Source organism: Ambystoma mexicanum, chromosome 5p (assembly GCF_040938575.1).
Source record: "Ambystoma mexicanum isolate Mex_15411 chromosome 5p, UKY_AmexF1_1, whole genome shotgun sequence".
NCBI classification, from domain to species: Eukaryota; Metazoa; Chordata; class Amphibia; order Caudata; family Ambystomatidae; genus Ambystoma; species Ambystoma mexicanum.
The window spans coordinates 808584253-808602364 of NC_090930.1; the positions used below are offsets into that span (position 1 = coordinate 808584253).

General features: G+C 45.7%; 2 protein-coding genes across 7 annotated transcripts in view; one reads left to right on the forward strand and one right to left on the reverse strand.

Moving 5' to 3' along the window:
• Positions 1-12293, reverse strand: part of NT5C3A (5'-nucleotidase, cytosolic IIIA) — a 656918-nt gene extending 644625 nt beyond the window's left edge. Inside the window, exon 1 of one of the 2 annotated variants that reach the window (XM_069613233.1) lies at positions 11931-12293. In XM_069613233.1, the coding sequence (XP_069469334.1) occupies positions 11931-12071 (141 nt within the window). In that variant the 5' untranslated portion in view covers positions 12072-12293. The remainder of the gene's footprint in view (positions 1-11930) is intronic. The other variant, XM_069613235.1, reaches the window with a different exon arrangement.
• Positions 12294-12797: 504 nt separating this feature from the next.
• Positions 12798-18112, forward strand: part of BBS9 (Bardet-Biedl syndrome 9) — a 3505410-nt gene continuing 3500095 nt past the window's right edge. For all 5 annotated transcript variants that reach the window (XM_069613236.1, XM_069613237.1, XM_069613239.1 and 2 more), the window contains exon 1: positions 12798-13309. The gene's annotated coding sequence lies outside the window, so the exon portion shown is untranslated. The remainder of the gene's footprint in view (positions 13310-18112) is intronic.

Below are 18112 nucleotides of genomic sequence, written 5' to 3' on the forward strand. Positions count from 1 at the left end.
ACTTTTCCTGCTTCCTCCCACTAACTCAACCTCCCCTCCTTTTTCAGAGCCGCCAGAGCGCCAAGGGACCACTCCGGTGGTGATAATGTTAAAGGACATTTATACCACGCACTAACAGTTGACCCTCTGCTCCCTGGCCCCTGTGCTGAGGGCATGTAACACTCTCAGTGGAACGGATGTGACCGATTGTTCTAGCCCACACCAGCCTTTTGGTATGTCTTGCCCTGCCCATTTCAACATCAGTGCTATGTGTGCCGCCACGATATATATCTCTACAGGAGTGGTGGCCGCATCAGGATTTTCTTTTGTATCCTCGGCATCTTATCGTGCCATTAAAAGGTTAATATTGCAGTCTGTAGTTCCTTAATCATTCTGGGTGGTAGGTCTACGGGGAGGAAACCTACTAGATAAAGAAATCGGGGGAAGCAGGGTCATTTGGACTGCAGTAATTTGTGTGAACCAGGAGAGCTCCTGGGTATCCCATCTATGCATATCGTTGTGTAATTGCTTCCAAAGTGGTCTTATATTTGCTCCATACAGCCCTCCAATTTCCCTCGTCAATTTTATCCCCAGGTATTCTATATTCTCCTCTTTCCAGATTAAGGAGTATGTTTTGCCCAGTTCTGTTATCACTTCTCGCTCCTCCGTTATGTTTAGCACCTTGGATTTGGAGTAGTTTATGGTGAAACCCGACATTGTGGCGAACTCTTGTAACCTTTCCATCACACTACGTCGCGTATCCTTAGTGTTTTTCAAAAATAGCAATACATCGTCCACGTACAGCGCAAATTTGTGTATTACTTCCCCCACATGTCACCCCAGAATCTCCTGATCCCGCCTGACCACCACCACTAAGGGCTCCATAGCCGTTGCAAAAATTAGGGGAGATAAGGGGCAACTCTGGCGCATGCCTCTCCGTATTTTAATCTGTGCCGAGCTCTGCCCATTAACCAGAAGGTTTGTTGTTGGAATTTGAAAGCTCGCTAGAACCATCCTAATGAAGTCGGGGCCACACCCAAATCTCTCCAGGACAAACCATAAATGCCCCCAATCTAAGCTATCGAAAGCTCGTCTTGCGTCCAATGCTGCAACCGAGAACCGCTGTCCCGTTCTTGTCCCCAGATCAATTATATCTATGGCACGTCTAACATTGTCCTGTCTATGTCGCCCCGCTATGAAGCCTGTCTGGTCCTCATGTATGAGCCCCGGTAGTACCTTCTTTAATCTTGCTGCTAGGACCGTGGCGTAAATCTTGGCGTCACTATTTAACAGCGCAATGGGGCAATAGCTGGCACAATCTGTGGGGTCTTTTCCTGGTTTAAGTATCAGTATCGTGGTGGATTGCCCCACGTCCTCTGTAATCCTACCGCTCTCCCTGATGACGCTAAAAAGTCATGTTAATGGTGCCAGCAGTTGTGATCTGAAGGTTTTGTAGTACCCATAACCTAACCAGTCCGGACCTGGAGTTTTATTGGTTGGTAAGGCCGTTATTGCATCACTAACCTCTTGTGCGGTTATCGGGCCATTTAGTGTGTCCCTACCTCCCTCCGTAACTTGGGGAAGAAGCATTGTTGACATTTGGTTGTTAGTATGGAGGGTCTAGGTTTTCTTGTTTCAGCAGCCTTTCATGGAATGTTTCCATTATTTCCATTTTCCCCTCATCCGCCATACATAGTTCCCATTGTTTGTCTTTAAGTTGGGTTATGTAGTTACAGGATCTTTGTTTTCTCAGTTTGGCAGCTAAGAATAGGTAGGCTTTCCCTCCCTGTGTATAGTATGATTGCTTCGTGTTTAATAGTGTCAGTGCCACGCGATCTGCAACATGCACTTCCAACTGGGATCTAATTTTCTGTAGGGCTCTCAAGTGATTTTTGTGTCTAACGAGTTTTATGCTGCTTCTCCGCTTCCTTTACCTCCCCTTCCAAGTTTATTAGAGACGAAACCTCTCTCTCTGATATATGCTGCGGATTGCGATATAAATTCTCCCTGGACCACCACTTTCCCTCGCATCCCACACCATCCTCCAATCTGTCTCCCCATTATCATTGTCTTTGAAATAGTTGTTTATTATTTTCTCCATACGTTCTCTAAGTGGTATGTCCCGGAATATAATTTCCCTCAGTCTCCAATGATTCTGCTTTTCCCCATTGTCGTTGCCCACTTCAATTTGTATTATCACCGGAGCATGGTCAGAAAAGCATTTAACCCCAATTTCTACTTTTGTCACTTGCGGGATCAGTGATGCGGAAAGGAAGGCCATATAAATCCTTGAGGAGCCTTCATGTACCGCCGAGTAGTGTGTGTATTCCCCTTCTTATTCATGAAAGAATCTCCATGTTTCAATTACTCCTAGGTCCCTAAAGAATTTCCCCAATGCCTGCCTGTTCTTCCCATCTGCTGACGAGGCCGGGAGTGTTTTATCTAATGTAGGGCCCTTCACACAGTTAAAATCTCCACCTGTCCTTCACACCACGCTCCCAATTTCAGCAATATCTCCCTTAGGTAAGTATCTTGTTTCTCATTGCAATCAGAGTGTATAGCTGGTCCCTTATTGTACCCTTGAGCACCAGGTATCTAGCTTCAGTATCTTTATATAGGTGTTGCTTTTTAAAGCCCAGAGTGGCGCTCAGCAGAACTGCATCCCCCTTCGTCTTTTTTCCCACTTGACGCCTAAAATTGGCTGGACAAAGCCTTGTGTGGCATCCTTCGTTCGTCCTTAGGGAGAAGATGTGTCTCCTGTAAGAACACTATTGATGCCTGCAATTCAACAAGTCTCTGCAAGATTGAAAGGCATTTAGCTGGTGAATTTAAACCCTGTACATTCAGGGATACAATCGTTGCCTCTGCCATCCGTAATGTCTGCGGCACCGTATACTATCAGCTTAAGGCCTCTGCTCACTTCCCCTTTCGTGCTCATCCAAGCTCTAAACCATACAACTATCTCAAGGACTCTAAACCATACCTCAACCCCTTCCCAACTCCCACCCCCAACCCCAACCTCCCCTTTGCTTCCCTCCCTCTCCCATTTCCCCAAAGTGGCCAGGGTTCTCCCGAACCCCCCCCCCCACCCGGGGTGTCTGCAGGGCGTTGGGCCTTGTACAATACTGGGAATTCCCTGCGCCAGGATATTTCCATACCCTGAAGAGGATTCCAAGATGTCTCGCCCTCCCTCCTCCATCCAGGCTCTCGCTTTACATTGCTTATTATTTTTATGGCCCTCCTCCCTTCCTCCCTCCAGTCCACGTTTTATTAGCCTACACCCCTGGATTTACTTCAAACAACTAGTTCCCACATGTTCATCATTTCGTATAAGGGCCTGTCAATTTTACTTCCCTTCCATGCCTCGTTCTCTTGTCCGTCGACCATTCCCACAGTCTGGCAACTTCTTTTGAGATGCTTTGTTTTGGACCTTGTTCCTCTTGATTCGTGTTCCCTTCCATCTGCAACAGCGATAATCCTTCCTCACACGTGGTAATCCGTTGCTGCTTACCTTCCCATGTAAAGAGTAGTCCAAATGGGAATGTCCATTAGTAAGCTATGTGTTTAGCCATTAGGGCCTTTGTGACCGGCTACGTCGGTCTTCTCTTGTGTAATGTTGATAGTGCTAAATCCTGGTATAACTGGATTCGAATTACGTTGATTGTCAGGTCCTGTTGCGTTCTTGCCGGCATAAGTATTTCCTCCTTCAAGGTATATGAGGTCAGGGATATTAGGATGTCTCGGGGCCTTGCCCCAGGCTCTCTCCTCTTAGGGCCATTTCTGTGCACTCTATCAGTACCTCTCCGGGTTGGGTTTCCGGTCAATAGGCTGCTAAAACAGTGCTGCATAGCATCTTTTAGGTCATTGTAAATGACTGATTCATCCAGTCCCTTGACCCTAATATTGGACCTGCGGGACCCATTTTCAAGTTCCTCTGCCTGAATTTCCAGGTTATGTGTTGCTCTGGCTACCTGTTCCAGCAGGATGCTCCTGTTTCACCTCCTCAGATATTTCAAATAGGCCATCCTCAACCACATCCACTCCACTGCCCAGTTCATTGATCTCTCTTCTGACCTCTTGGGAGTGTTGACTTGCGTTCTTCCTTCATTTTCCCGAATTGGTCTTGGAAGGATTCCATCATCCTGTTTTCCATTCCCTTCAAACAGTCCTGTAGCTGCTCTTTATTTAATGCCATCATCGGTGGTGTCTCCGTGTCAGCCTTTCCTCCCATCTCCTTTGCTGGTTTGGGTATTTCAGTGTCTACCTGCAGTTGCTGCCTCCAGCACCTTTCCAATTGTCCCCTTTGCAGTCTCATTGACCCTTTTGCTTTTGCTGGGGTGCTTCTGTGCTTAGTCCCTGGCATCAGGGGACTAACTCGACAGTTTGCCCGTGTTCTGCCACCTACTATGTGTTCAAGCAGGGGTGCCGCTGCTCAATTGCCTCCCACTTTTAGTTTGCCTGGTATGCCGCTGATATACGTTCTCTGTCCACTGCCAATCCTTCTCCTCTTTTCAGTCCAGCTGCCAAATAACTCGTCACCCCTCTTTCACATACCCTAGGCTGATCCAGAACTTGTGGCCTCTGTATCTTGACTTTCTTTTCCTTGGCCGCTTCTTCCGCGGGTAACCCGGTTACTTCTTTTACAGAGGTGGGGGGCTCTTCAGCCTCTCTCTCCCCAATTTGCCTTCTCCCTTGCTTTCTGAAACACCTATGTGCTTGCCTTCTCCTTTCTCTCTACGGGTTCTCCTGTTGCTAGCTTGCCAGCGTATGTAGCCCTTTCGGGACTTCTCTCCACCTTTCGCCCCGGTCACTCGCTGTCTCCTGATTTCGGGGGGGAGGGGGTGCACTTCCTCAGGTTTATTCTCTCCCCTTATGGCAGTCGCTTTGTTACCGCTACTTTTGTCTCCTTTCTTTGCTTCTGTGGTCTCCTCCCCCTTGCATGTTTGTTGTTCCTGGGCCCCCACAGTCCTGGTTTTGGGTGCTGCCTTGTGTTAGGTAGTTTGATTTGGAGGCTTTGTAATATGGTATTGCGGCCCCTTTTCATCCTTTAATGTATTATACTGTTGTATGCTTCCTCTGGTCTGTCTGCTGACTCGCTGTTCCCTTGCGTGTCGATATCTGATGTCCCATACTTTATTTTCTCCTCTCACTCCTTTTCTCCGACTAAGGCAGTTATCTTCTGAGCGGGTGCTTTCTTTGCCACGTTCCAACGGTGTTGGGCTTCCTCTCTATGCGCCTTCGCCTCTGCGTTAAGCTCTGCCCCACCGTGTCTCTGTGGTTCTAATAGTCTGGCAGACCTGGCACTCGCTGCTGCTCCTACACCGTTTCCACAACTCGGCATTGCACTGCTGTGCTCTTCCTCCAGCTCACAGGTTTCCACGCTCCCCGCTCCTTCCCGAGCTTACTTGGTGTTTGGTGGGGCACGTTGCTGCTTTCCGGTTGCTCCTTGTGCTGCGGGACCGACACCGTCGTACTGTTTCACTGCTCTTTTTGCTTCTTGGCTTCCCGCCATTTTGCCACTCCATCTGTTTAATACAGGCATCTTTTTTGTTTGGTGACACCCATCACCCTCTGTGTAGTGTCACTGGGGAGTGCCTTGGACTTCTCTTTGTGTTTAAATAAATGTTCTTGTGAGAACTACAGTTCCCAAGACTAGTGAGATAAAAGTTATCTTACTTAACTTTTCTTTAGTGGATCTAGCACACACCACCGTATGTGGGGTCCTGGGGGGTTACATTGTAACTCCTTCTGCCACTACTTATGTAACTTTTTGATAAACTGACTAACTTAAATGGCTTGTGGCAATGGTTACTTTTTACTACCTTTTGTGCAGGTTACTAGAAGGCTGATTTCTCAGCTGCAGTACAGCACCCATGGGTGCCCATTTTCTCAAAATGGCCCGATCTTTTTTCACCATTTTCCGTTTGTCAATTCCTTCTGGGCTTGCCTTCTATCCTTTAGAGTAGATTTAAGTCCTTTGTGAGTTTTGCTTTTGGCAGGCTTCAGCCCTCCAGTGTGTCTGGGAAGGCAGGAAGTGCGGGAGGAAGCCGAAATGTCCCTGTCCTTTGTCTGTAGGTGTGCCTCGCTGAAACCAGTTCTAACCGACGGCTGGCTGTCCTGCAAGACATCCAAAATATGATACAGAGTACTCCTTGTAGGAATTATATTTTATGAACAATTCTCTAAGTAGTGTAGACAAAAAACTCTTATCCTATTAACTAGATTTTGGAGGTGCAGGGGAGAAAAATCAGCCCTGGCACATGGGCCGAGCAACAAACGAAGCAAGAAAAAGTTCCCAAGGATAGGGAACTTCCGTCCCCTGCACACAATCATGAGTCAAAACAGCCAAACAATTAATGCATATCTTGTAGAAATGTATACCTTTGTATAGTAACCAAACAGGTATGTGATTGAAATCACTTCATGCTAGGAGTTGAGCCCATAGGAGATTTAAACATAATCAATTCATATCATTGTTCAAGACATTCTTTTCTTGCAAACTGATATATACACATACCTAGCCTTATGAGGTTCCAATTTTTTTTTATTGCTAGACTCACCTGGTGCCTCCGAGCTGAAAAGCACAACCTGTACACCATCCTCGAGATCCTTCCTCCTAAGAGCGGTGAGTACTGTTCACACAAAGATCACATGTTATACTTTTTTATGGGTATTTTTCGAATTCAGAAGGCTTAATGCCTCTTATGTTTTCCTGGTCAGGTGGAACACACTGATGTACTGCTCTAGAGCACACATGAGTAGTCCTCTAAGAGAATAGAGGCAATGGAAAAACTGGAACTGATACATTGCTCAGAGATTTGGCCAGCTGAGATTCAGGGATTTTCCTTGTTCCTAAATTTCCCATTACTGCACCTTGAACACAGGTTTTGACTTGAACACTGGCTGATCTCGGATAGCAAGGACGTCATTACAGGAATTGACATCACTGAGCTTCCCAAAATCTATCCCCTTGAAAATTGGTGACTTTAGGACCATGGAAGCTTTCAGGTACACTTGATTTAGCAAATGTTACTATTAATTGACATGCTTGTGGTTGCACATGCAAATTTGTGGAAATTGTTTACTGGAAAAAAGAAATTCTGATTAACTTTACAAATATCAACTGATCAAGACCCCTGATGAAGGGATTTATTCTCGGAACGCGTTGGATCATTTAATTAAAAAATAGATCCTAAACTGTATGTGTATATATCGGTTTGTAAGAAAAGAATGTATTGAACAATGATATGAATTGATTATGTTTAAATCTCCTATGGGCTCAACTCGTAGCATGAATTGATATCAATAACATACCTATGTGGTTACTAAACAACGGTATACATTTGAACAAGATGTGCATTCATTGTTTGGCTATTTTAGCCCTGGATAGTGTGCAGGGGACGCGAGTTCCCCATCCTTGGGAACTTTTTCTTGCTTTGTCCTGCAAGACAGCCAACCCTCAGGTGATTGACAGCTCCTGGGTACCAGCATATAAATCAAGGATTTTGGGACTACAGGCAGAGTCGACCACTGGAACAAGGAACCTGAAGCAGAAGACAAGCAGAGACATCAGCAGCACCTTACAGGACCGCAAAAGTACTGGTGAAGCCCTGCTACTGAGCTGACCCAGTTTTCACATCGACACGAAGACCCACTAAGGACGACTTCCTCCCTTAAGCTGGTGGGACCAACTAACCTCAAGACCTTCTTCATTTTGGCCCATCCCCCAATGTCTTGTGACTTTCCAGGGCTGCAGAACACCTGGTACCTGGATCATTATCGAGTGCATCATCTTCCTAAGATCGAGTCCAGCTGAAGCTTTGCAGGCATCCGTGTGGACTTCCAGAGGCAGGAATTCTTCACCAGGACTAAGTATCGTAGAGAATCCAACCAGCAATATTCGCTCCTTCTTGGCGCTGAGAAAAAGGTGCCAAAACCACAAAGAGCTGCTAAAGTGTGCTGGACCCATTGCTGCCTATCCCTTCTCCTGTGTGCTGCTGCAGAAGCCCGCCAAAGGTCTCCCCATTCGTCACCACGACCAAGAAGCACAATCAGGGCCTGGAACGAATTTCTTCTTCAAGGTACTGTGGGGCTTGGGTTGTAATTACCTTGTGCCATTTTCGGTGTTTCCTGGCTTGGGAAGTGCCGTTTTCCTCATGTTAGAGTTGACCGCAATGCCACTGTGTAAGCCTTACAGCCTTTGTGCCATCAGGAAGGCTCTACCTTGAGCTCCTGTGTTTTCTTTATGAACTACTGACTGGTTAACTAACTTTTCCTCTGAAGATAGTCATAAGAACTGGAACTGTCCATTTAACTTCGGATGTACTGGTTTCCCAAAGATCCATATTCTTGATCCTACTGGCTTTGCAATGCTGGTTCCTCAATAGACTTTAATTGTCAGGAAACAGACTGCCTACACCGCTCTGGGAGAGTGTACTTGTTATTAACAGTTGCTAGCTGTGTTCTGTTTAACCTTAAACTTTCCCTCCAAACTCAATTTTGTAGGTGATAAATATAAGCGCTGTTACTGAACTTAACTGACTTCACTCTGTGTGCTGGATATGTAATGCATAGAAAAAGTTATTCACCCGCATTATTGTTCCTTTTATAATCTGATTCCATTTCCAATTAAAGGTTATTTTTAGTTGCTGCATTTTAGATGTGTGTGCGTGTGTGTGTGCATATACACACACAAACACCAAGAAAGTTATGGTGCGTTTAAAAAGGTTTGAGAAAAAAAATGTATATCACCTGAAATGTGAAAGTAGGAAAGTTCAGTTGAGCCAAGTCACACCTTTCACAATGCCACCTAGCAGCCATTGCTGGAAGTTCACCTCCAGTTCTGAACCACAACAACAAGGCATAGTGGGTATGCAAATGAGCTCAAATGCAAACCTTTTTCTCCAGGAAATTGTCTTTGTCTAAGAGGGCAGTGCTACTTAAAACATAGCTTGTTCCGGGTAGATGCGGGTGTGAAGCCCATCTTGGCGAGCGTGCCATCTTAGAAGTTAGGCCCAAGTGCAGCAAACAGAACTTTGTGTATTAGTATTAGGCCCCTTACATGAGCACGAACACCACCCCCATCCTGGCCAGGTCTAGGAAATCCACAACCTCCTCCATGATCGGAGAGTTACAGGCTCCCGCGTTATGGGAAGAATGTGCCCTGCAACGTCATGAGAGGGGAGCAGAGCTCCTCATGGCAGTACCATCCCACGAAGCAGATAGCTAGGCCCTCCTGCCCCCGATCCCCCCATAAGAAATACAGCCCTGCCATGCTTTCATCTCCTGACCCCCACATGCCACAGAACCATTAAAACCCAGACCACGGACCATAAAATCTTTACAAACCTCGATTGATCACTAAGACCGGAAGGCAAGGTTATCGCGCCTTCAGCAATGGTTGATGTGATTTGTGCAGTGTGGCATCAGAATTATAGCTCAAAACTAAGGTGGAGGACCTTGGGAGTTGCTGATCTGTCTTAGAACGAGTCAAGTGTGTGAGAGTTAGTATCACCTTGGTCCCCTGCCCCTCACAAGCTCATCCCTGTATCTGCCAGGTGCATTGTTACACAATTGTAAGAATAACATTGTGTGTTAGAGTAGCTAATTAATTGCTAGGTCAGTTCACCGCGGATGACGAGCCCACCAGCACCCACGTGAACAGAGATGGACAGATGAAGGTGGACCAATGGCCTGCCATCCCATATGGAGCAGGCCCTACCTCTATAGGGCTCTGCCAGTCGTATTGTAGAATCGTACTGAATAGTATAACATCATTAGTGACGCTTTTTGTGCTTAGAATGTATTGCCCATGCCAACGGACCTCAGAATGTTCCGTGGCAGCAGAGTTCTTTGCTGATGCATTCCTATTTTTGTAGAAATGAATACTTGTTATCCTTGCAAGAGTGTCTTGGCTTTTTTTCCCGACGGGCTGTATTTTTTCTGATGTGATCATGCAAGGGTGCGCCTTCATTTGGTGACCCTGATGTGATCCCAGCGACCACTGCACTGACGGAGGCTTCCAGGCCGCTTCCCCAGAGGGGCCTAGCCAACTTGCAGCAACCAGTCCCAAAAAACGCGTACGTTCCAGAGCTTTACAGGAGTCATGTCTGCTCTTTGAAGCAGGGCGCGGCTCCGGAGAAAGTGCAGTTCGGTTTTGGAACTCTGTGATGGAAGAGTTCGGGTGAACACGCTCATGTGAGTATACCCTTGCAAGGGATAACTTAAGAAGTATATTAGGAAAAAACAAAACTGAAGTATAAGGAGCCTCCCGAGTGAGGGGAGCTGGTGGTTCCACTTTTATTGTGCAACAGAAGAAAAGGAAATAAATAGGAGCCCCGCATAATTAGTCGGCTCAGGAATAGTAGTGGTTATTTTTGATTACTGTGAATTATATCGGAAAAATGTACCTACTGGAGAATTGACCAATTTTTTTGTTCGATTGTTTTAAAAAAAATATGCAGGGGGGGATATGCCCCGCCCCTTCCCCCACTTCACCCTACCTTAACCCACCCCACATCTATATTTTTATTGTGGAGGCCGATTCTTCTGCAGGGGCCATTGGAGCAATACTTAAGCAACGCAGCAACGGTACGGAATATCCCATCACCTATTTGTCCAAAACCTTAAGCCAGAGTGAGCTGAATTACTCGGTTATTGAGAAGGAGTTGCTCGCTGTCAAGCAGGCCTGTTCTGAGTGGAGGCATTTGTTACAGGGCACCCGACATCCATTTGAAATTAGAACCAACCACAGGAACCTCTAAGTGCTTCAACAAATGGACTGCTATAATGCCCGGCCGGCAAGATGGGCCTACTTGTTTGCGCAATGATTTTATGGTTACCTACATCCCTGGCAGCGAGAACATAATTGCGGATTGTCTTTCTTGCGGTCCTTATGTCACTTTAAAAACCAACCCTCCCAAGGCTCACCCCTCATCCGTTCCTCCTTTTATTTTTCAAGGTGACCGGCCGCACGCGTGGGGCCGATTAACTTGTCGCCAGATATTATGAGGACAGTGGACCAGGGCAGCCCGACTGGGCCGGATTGCAATAAGCCACACAGGCACTAGGGGCTAGAGGTGTAGCAACTGCGGAGCAGGAAACTGATAGGCCCATTTATTGACTTGGTCACGCACATGTGACCTAACACCCTTGACTCAGCACGCAACTTGTGGTGTCGTGCTGAGATCACAACACCGTCCACTAAACATAAAAGTTGAGGGTTTACCCCTATAAAAATGCCTCCACTATACCCGGATGGCACCAAAAAACAAACTATTATATCGTTCCTGATCGTAAATGGCGAATATTTTTACTATAGTGTTACTTTGCTACACGTTCTACCACTTCTAAAAAGTCTATCATTAAATCCAACAGATATAAATAACAGGTGACAAATTGTCCCGGTTATTGGTGCAAGGTAGCAAAGCTTTTGGGGGTGGGGGGGAATTGGCTCATAAAAACGTACAAAGAATAAGTACGCATCAACAATGCCAATGTATAAATGTAATACAATATAGTACAAACAATATGTTAACACTGACAGTATAGTTCCTTAAAAAATCAATTTTATGTGCGGCTGCTACATACAAAAAGTTATGTCTGCAGGTATCATAGTTTTATGGATCTTACAAGTTAAATCACCAAAATCTCGGTGTGCATGTGGTAAAGACGTAGTGTAATTAAAGGGTGAATAACTAGAAGCTAAGGCACTCTACGGCCAGCTTCACTGTGCATAAATGGACAGTAAACATGTGCATAGCGAACGTGTTATGATTTTAATGTGAGGGGTTCTGCACACACCAAGTATGTGTGTCCCCGGTATAAAGGTAGGCACTAAAAAGAATAGACTTATGGAGAGAGCCCCTCTCAGCTTGTTTTCTTTGACATTGAAAGTCTGCTGCAAGCGCAACTACTTCTGTCATTGGAGAGCGTGAGAAAGGTCTTCTTACCATTTCAATGATCTTAGTTTTGCGTCCGGTCCTCCTCTTGGTGCCCAGGATATACTGCGCCAGCAGCACGCCTACCATCAGCAGAGCACACACACCACCGCTAGCCAAAACCCCCAGACGTGCTGCCCTGCCTCGCTCCATGCTCCGCCGCTAACACGCTGCTGCCTGTGACGCTGCCCTGTCCACTCTGGGTCACCGTGGCAGCGGCGGTACTGCAGCGGCTCCCTGGCTAACTGTTCACAGCTCACACAATCAGCATGGGCGACAGCAGGAAACACCGGCTCAATCGTACACATACAGCTTCTTTGGCAGAGGCCCTGAAAGAGTGTGAAAGCAGCGTCCATCTTGCAGTGGCACATTCCTTCCATTCAGTCGGTGGGATGACTGGAGATAGAGGTGTCAGATACATCATGAATTTTGTGTTCTCAATATTGTGGAAGAAAACGTTCTTATTGTACTAAAGTTATCTATAAATATTATATGATTCTTTCAAAAGTCACCTTGCCTGCGAGTCATGTTGTCTATTTTGAAAAGTGTTACTGCCAGCTCTGAACTGAACCGTAAAGTATTTTTGTCCTTCTTCTGTGCCCTTGGTTGTATTATTTTATGTATTCGCTGGCACTTGATCAAGAGGCAAGTTATAATAATAGCTGATAAATGTTATTTGTAAATAAAAGTGTTCTTATACAATATCCGGAAACAAGTAATCTCATTAATTCTGGAGCGTCTTGTTAACGATCTGTCCGATACATATCTGCACTATGTTACCGGCTGCATGGTAAGAAGACAATTCAAAAATGACATTTCGCTGCCCGAACCTCCTCTTATCCTACACGACTACAAATCCCATAATGCTAAGAGCTGCCGTTTTTAATCGCTGCTATGACAACTGCAGCCAAGATGGCGGCGGCGTGAGCAGTAGTCAGTATCATCAACTGCCCAGCAACCCGCTCTGCTGTCACTGGCCTCGCTGGCCCTGCCGTTTGACAGGCGCCAGTTCTTTGGAGAACTTCATTCATCTTTGCATGGCCATTTACAACAAATGCATCTACTACAGATGACTTCAACGCACTGAGGGATTAGTTGCGTCTCCCGATTTTCTAAATACACACCGTCGGTGTCTTTTTTTGTTTGCTGTGGTACCGTTTATCCGGAGCAGGACACAACAAGGGGTTCAAGGGTGGGAAGTCTTCCCACCTCTACTCTTATGGCAGCTCCACACTTCGCGTTGCTTCCTCGCCTATAGATAACTTTACAGATCATTTTCAACGACCCACTTACTCGGCTATTAGTTGTTGCCACTGAGCTGCGACTTCACTGTTCCACATTTCTTCGCCTGGATTTTCTTTGAGATATTCAAGAAGCGAGGAGACAAAACAGTAAGTACAACATGTGTGCTTTTGTTTGCAGGCACACATGTGCACGACTTTATGTCGTTATATTGCTAGCATTGGTAATCGTTGTGCGCGGCTTTCGATTGCTTCCATGGTACCATAAAGACTTTGTACATGTGCCCTTTTCAAGAATTCCTTCCTGAACGTTTGTGTACGCTTCATCAAAATGTATGTGCCAATTTCAGAGAGATTGTGTGATGCTTATTGCCCATTTTGACCTGTTACGGAGCATATTTAACAATGCAATGAGGCGTTGAGCCAGTGCTAAAGCCGGGTCTATTTTGGTGTGTCTTGTGTGCAATGTGGAGATTGCAACTGCATCTGGTCAGTAGAGTCTGGCGGTTGAGGGATTATGCTTTCCTATTATCCACCGCTCCATTTCAGCACGATCGAGGAAAGCCGCTTTGTATGTGCTAGTCACGCTGAATCCCGAGCTCGCTGATGACTCGGAGCGTTGTTGGTGTTTATTTGTGACAAAACCAGGTTTCGTCGAAGTGCACCTCTATCAGTTTTTGAAACATAAACTCCCACCTACACCATTGTGATACTTAGTTGTTTTTACGATAGCTATATCTGTTCCTTGTCGAAGGGTGTGATCCGGTAACAATACTATGGTATCCCGCTCCATACGTTTAGCTGCATGGATGATGAAACAGACTGTTGGGGCAGATCTACAGGAGGTACATCAATATACCCACATGATGCAGCCAAAGACTCAGCTGCTTTGCTCAGAGTATTTAAATGGTTCACACTTCCCAATACTTAGCATCTCGAAATGAAACCAAACCAAACCAAACATCATTATCACCTTGGGCAAAGTGTGAGAATTTCCCCATCAGAACGGAATGGAGTGTTGGGGTAGCTTGGGTGGATTTTATAGACAACTAAAACAAAATGATTTGTTAATTATTACTGTCTTAAACAGACTGGCCATACTGCATGGAGGAGAAGAGGGGGGGGGGGTTAAGCAATACGGTTGGAAGACATTACTAATTGACCATAGGAAAGTATGATATGAGGGAGAGACACTTTGCAATAATGTACGGCCTTGTAATACATTATTAGACTTGTTTTCTATAGTGTTTGCTGTTTTAATGTGATCAGAAGAGTTATTCCATGACTTCAGGACACAGCTTCCCTAAACTTGTTTCTTCTAAAAAATATTGTATACTTGTATGTTAATCCAATTCAAACCAACCAACACCACTGCTCCCAGAGTGCAATGATTTATTGAATGAAAACGCAAGTGCTCTGGTGATATGGAGCCAACGTGCCACCCTATGTTGTTAACTTTGAGCCAGAAGACAAAAAATTGCGTGCAAACGTATGGAAAATTGCAATATTGGTATGCAGCAGAGGCGTAGCCAGGAATGCCTAACAAGTGCGGCCTGAAGCGAATGTAGTTGGGCCCACCCCCGCAGTGACATTAAAATCTGTAAAGGCTCACACAGTGTTGCTGAGTGTGCATTTATACATTTTGGGAGGGCCTTGACCTCTCAGGCTCTACCTTGTCTACGCCTCTGGTGGTCAGTACATTTGTTGCTACTCTATGGAAGAGTAAAGGGTTGGAGCAGATGCAGGCCGTACGACTGAGTCGGCTGTGCTTAGTGGGGATGACTGCCATTGTTTGGTATGGTAGGCGTCGGGGCACAATTTCCTGTGTGGGTTTGTGCATGTGTACTATTTACTGGGATAAACGTATACCCACAGGTAGAAAACGAGCATGAATAAGCCAGCACTTTTGCTTTATGCATAGTGAAACTGTTTTATTTTTGCTAGGCATTAACTTCACATGCCCGGGTACCCACGTGATTTGGCAGATGTTGAGATTGCATTCACATTTTACCATAATTTGCCAATATGTTTTCACATAGGTACATCATTTGATTAGGATTTTTTTTTTGATTGGCTAGAGATGACGTCCCCAGGCCTGGGACCCGCAAAGGTTTCTCAGCTCTCTGCGTACCTTTTTTTAAGGTAATGGGAATTACTATGTTTCTGCATTGTAACTTTTGTGTACCACCTTAGTCTGAGAGTGCTCCCCTGCCGGTGCAACACTTGTCTCACATTGTGGCATATTTGTTGCTGTCCTCTGTCTGATAGCCTGAGACGGGCTCCCTTTCCCATCGCTGTCCGTTGTCTGCTTCGGCCGCGTTACATGTTCAGAGACCACGAATTTGAGCTGTGCAGCTCTGAATTATGAGGATTTATTCATATTTTCTGCAGCTTGTGTCTTTGTCATCTGGTGATTGGAATGTCATCTGTATCACTTGACCTTGGCTGCGGGTCCTGTCTTGCTCTCTGTCTAGCCTGAATCACCTCAGCTCATCTCTTGCTAAGAGGCCTGTGTCTTCTGTAATTTTCCTAAAACATTGTAATGTGGTTTGTACAGTGTCCATGCTATACTATATTCTCCATAGGTTAGTCATACTTTCTTCTGTCAGGTCCCATAAGTACTCCAGCAGTTCCATGAGGTTATTTGCATGTTAGCTTCTGCAAGCTGTGCTTAGGATCTCTTGTCTCTTGCGGTTGCTGCGTTTGCTTTTATTATTTTTGCCATTAGTCAATGACAGTATGTATATGTGTCTGTCCTCTAACTATAGAACTGTGCGCTCATGTTCTTCATGTATTCGAGTGTGTGTTTATGTCTCGAAGTGCGGATGGCACGTGTGCTTCATATCTAAAGCTGCTGTGTCGTAGTGTCTCCAACGACGTCGGCAACATGGCTTCTTGGTGCTTAGTCCAGACTGTCAATAGAAGTGTCCTTGATCATGGCCTGTGGCTCTTCATCTACGCATGGATAGATCTGTATGTCCTTGGGTCGATATGGCTGGCTGAAGGGATACTTCTCAACGTACTTATCAATCATGGGCCCATGGGTCTGGAATCCATCGGAAATAGAATGGGTGAGTGCAGTGTTTTCTGGCCTTCTTCCTTGTCATGAATTTCGTGGGGGGGTGGTAGCATTCCCCATCCCACTTCAGTCCCCTATCTGGTCGACCACATGTTTAAATGACAGTCCTTTTGCTCTGGGTTGCCATATCTTTCGCTCTTCCTCCAAGGTGTCCGTAGTAGTTTGCATGGTCGTTGAACGACCAGTTCACATAACGGCACACTCCTTCAGGGTTTCACCAAATCCACTTCCTTTCATAGTAACTTGCATCAAATGGATTATCCAACTTTATTGAGCTAGTTGGGAACAGATCGCATTGTGCAATTCTCTCTTGTCTTGTCTCTTTCTGCGAAAATCTCGTCCTTTGCTCCGCTTCAGGATCTGCATGCCCATTGCTTCCTCTGCCATTTTCTTGCACCTTGCTATGCAGATTTTGATCCCACACATTGATGTGACTGCTAGTACTAGTGCTCCCATTATCACCTTTAGTCCAACTGACAGCCATGATGGCATCCAGGACCATGCACGCTATCCAGCTCTGGTCCTTTCCTGTCCCTCTTGCCTCATCTTCCATCTTGGCATGCATCTGTACCAGTTGTACCACTGCATCTGATGAGTCCGGTTATCTTCATCGTTGGTAACTATGCATGTGCAACATGAACTCCCTATCTCTGCGCTAACTCCTCCTTCCATGGCTATGAGGAGGTCCAGAACGTATCTATTCTGGAGCGCCACCAACCTTATTGCTCTGAGCTCTTCCTTTATGACGTTGAACTCATTCACAGTAGAATTAATCGTTCCCATCAAGTGATCTGTAACCACTTGGCGTTTGTGTACGTCTGCACAAAGGGTATTATTGATTCAAAGAACATTTATGTCCTGCTAAGAACAAACAGGCTCATAAGGGGGGGGGGGACTGGGAGTGCAGTGTTTATGTTGTTAAATGTGCTTAATCGAATTACCACAAGTTCTACTGCATTTTCTGTTGTTTTGTTGTTTGGTTTGAATAAAATAAAAAAAAATGTATGTCCTGCTGAACAACCTGTGTTCAGCTGGAACCTCGTCTAGTGCTGCTTTTGATGCTCATGAGAAGTGATTTCCTCCTCTCTTAAGTCTGCTCAATCCTGTTGGCTTCTCTGCCTTGGCTGTTGGTGTCACTTCGACCGACCACTTCTTTCTTTTGTTGTTGTCCATTTTTGGGAACTCATCGAGTTTTACATCCTTTCTTGGCACGACCAACAAGGGTATGTTGATGTGCACCAACGAGCAAACTCCTCCCTAATCAGGTGGTAGCTTCTTGTATGCTTTAGATCCGCAAGCCCAATAGTGATCCATCAATACTGCTGTTCCCGCCTTCATAGCTGCAAGTTGCTCAATGCTTCTGCACCCCACATTCTCACCAACTTCACCGTTGTTCTGATAGCACAATGCTGGTGTCCTCAGAGGGATTATTGGCATTGGGCCAGCTTCATTTTCTACCCATGTCAGTAACTTTGCACTTGCTTCCCATTCTTTCAGGCATTTGTCATTTTCTTCCTGCACCTTGTTCACTGGGACTGGGCCAGTGTTGGTGCCTTGCTTCCCACCATTCTATCTTGCCTTCCATCATTTGTGTATACCTGACCATGCACTGGTATCTGTGGTCTTTCCCAGAAACCAGCCTCGTCTTCTGTCTCCCTCTCCCTCATCCAGGGACATGGCAGTTCCTTAAAGGTGATAGTCTTTATTTCTCCCTTTTCAGGTCCATCAGTTATGTACTGTCTAGCTTCATCATGCCTAGTATCTTTTTGTAATTCTCTCCATACGGGAACATTCCTTTGGACATCCATCTCAATGTGGCTGACTTTCTTTGAAATATTCCTCTAGTTGGCACCATTGAGAGATACATCAGGCGT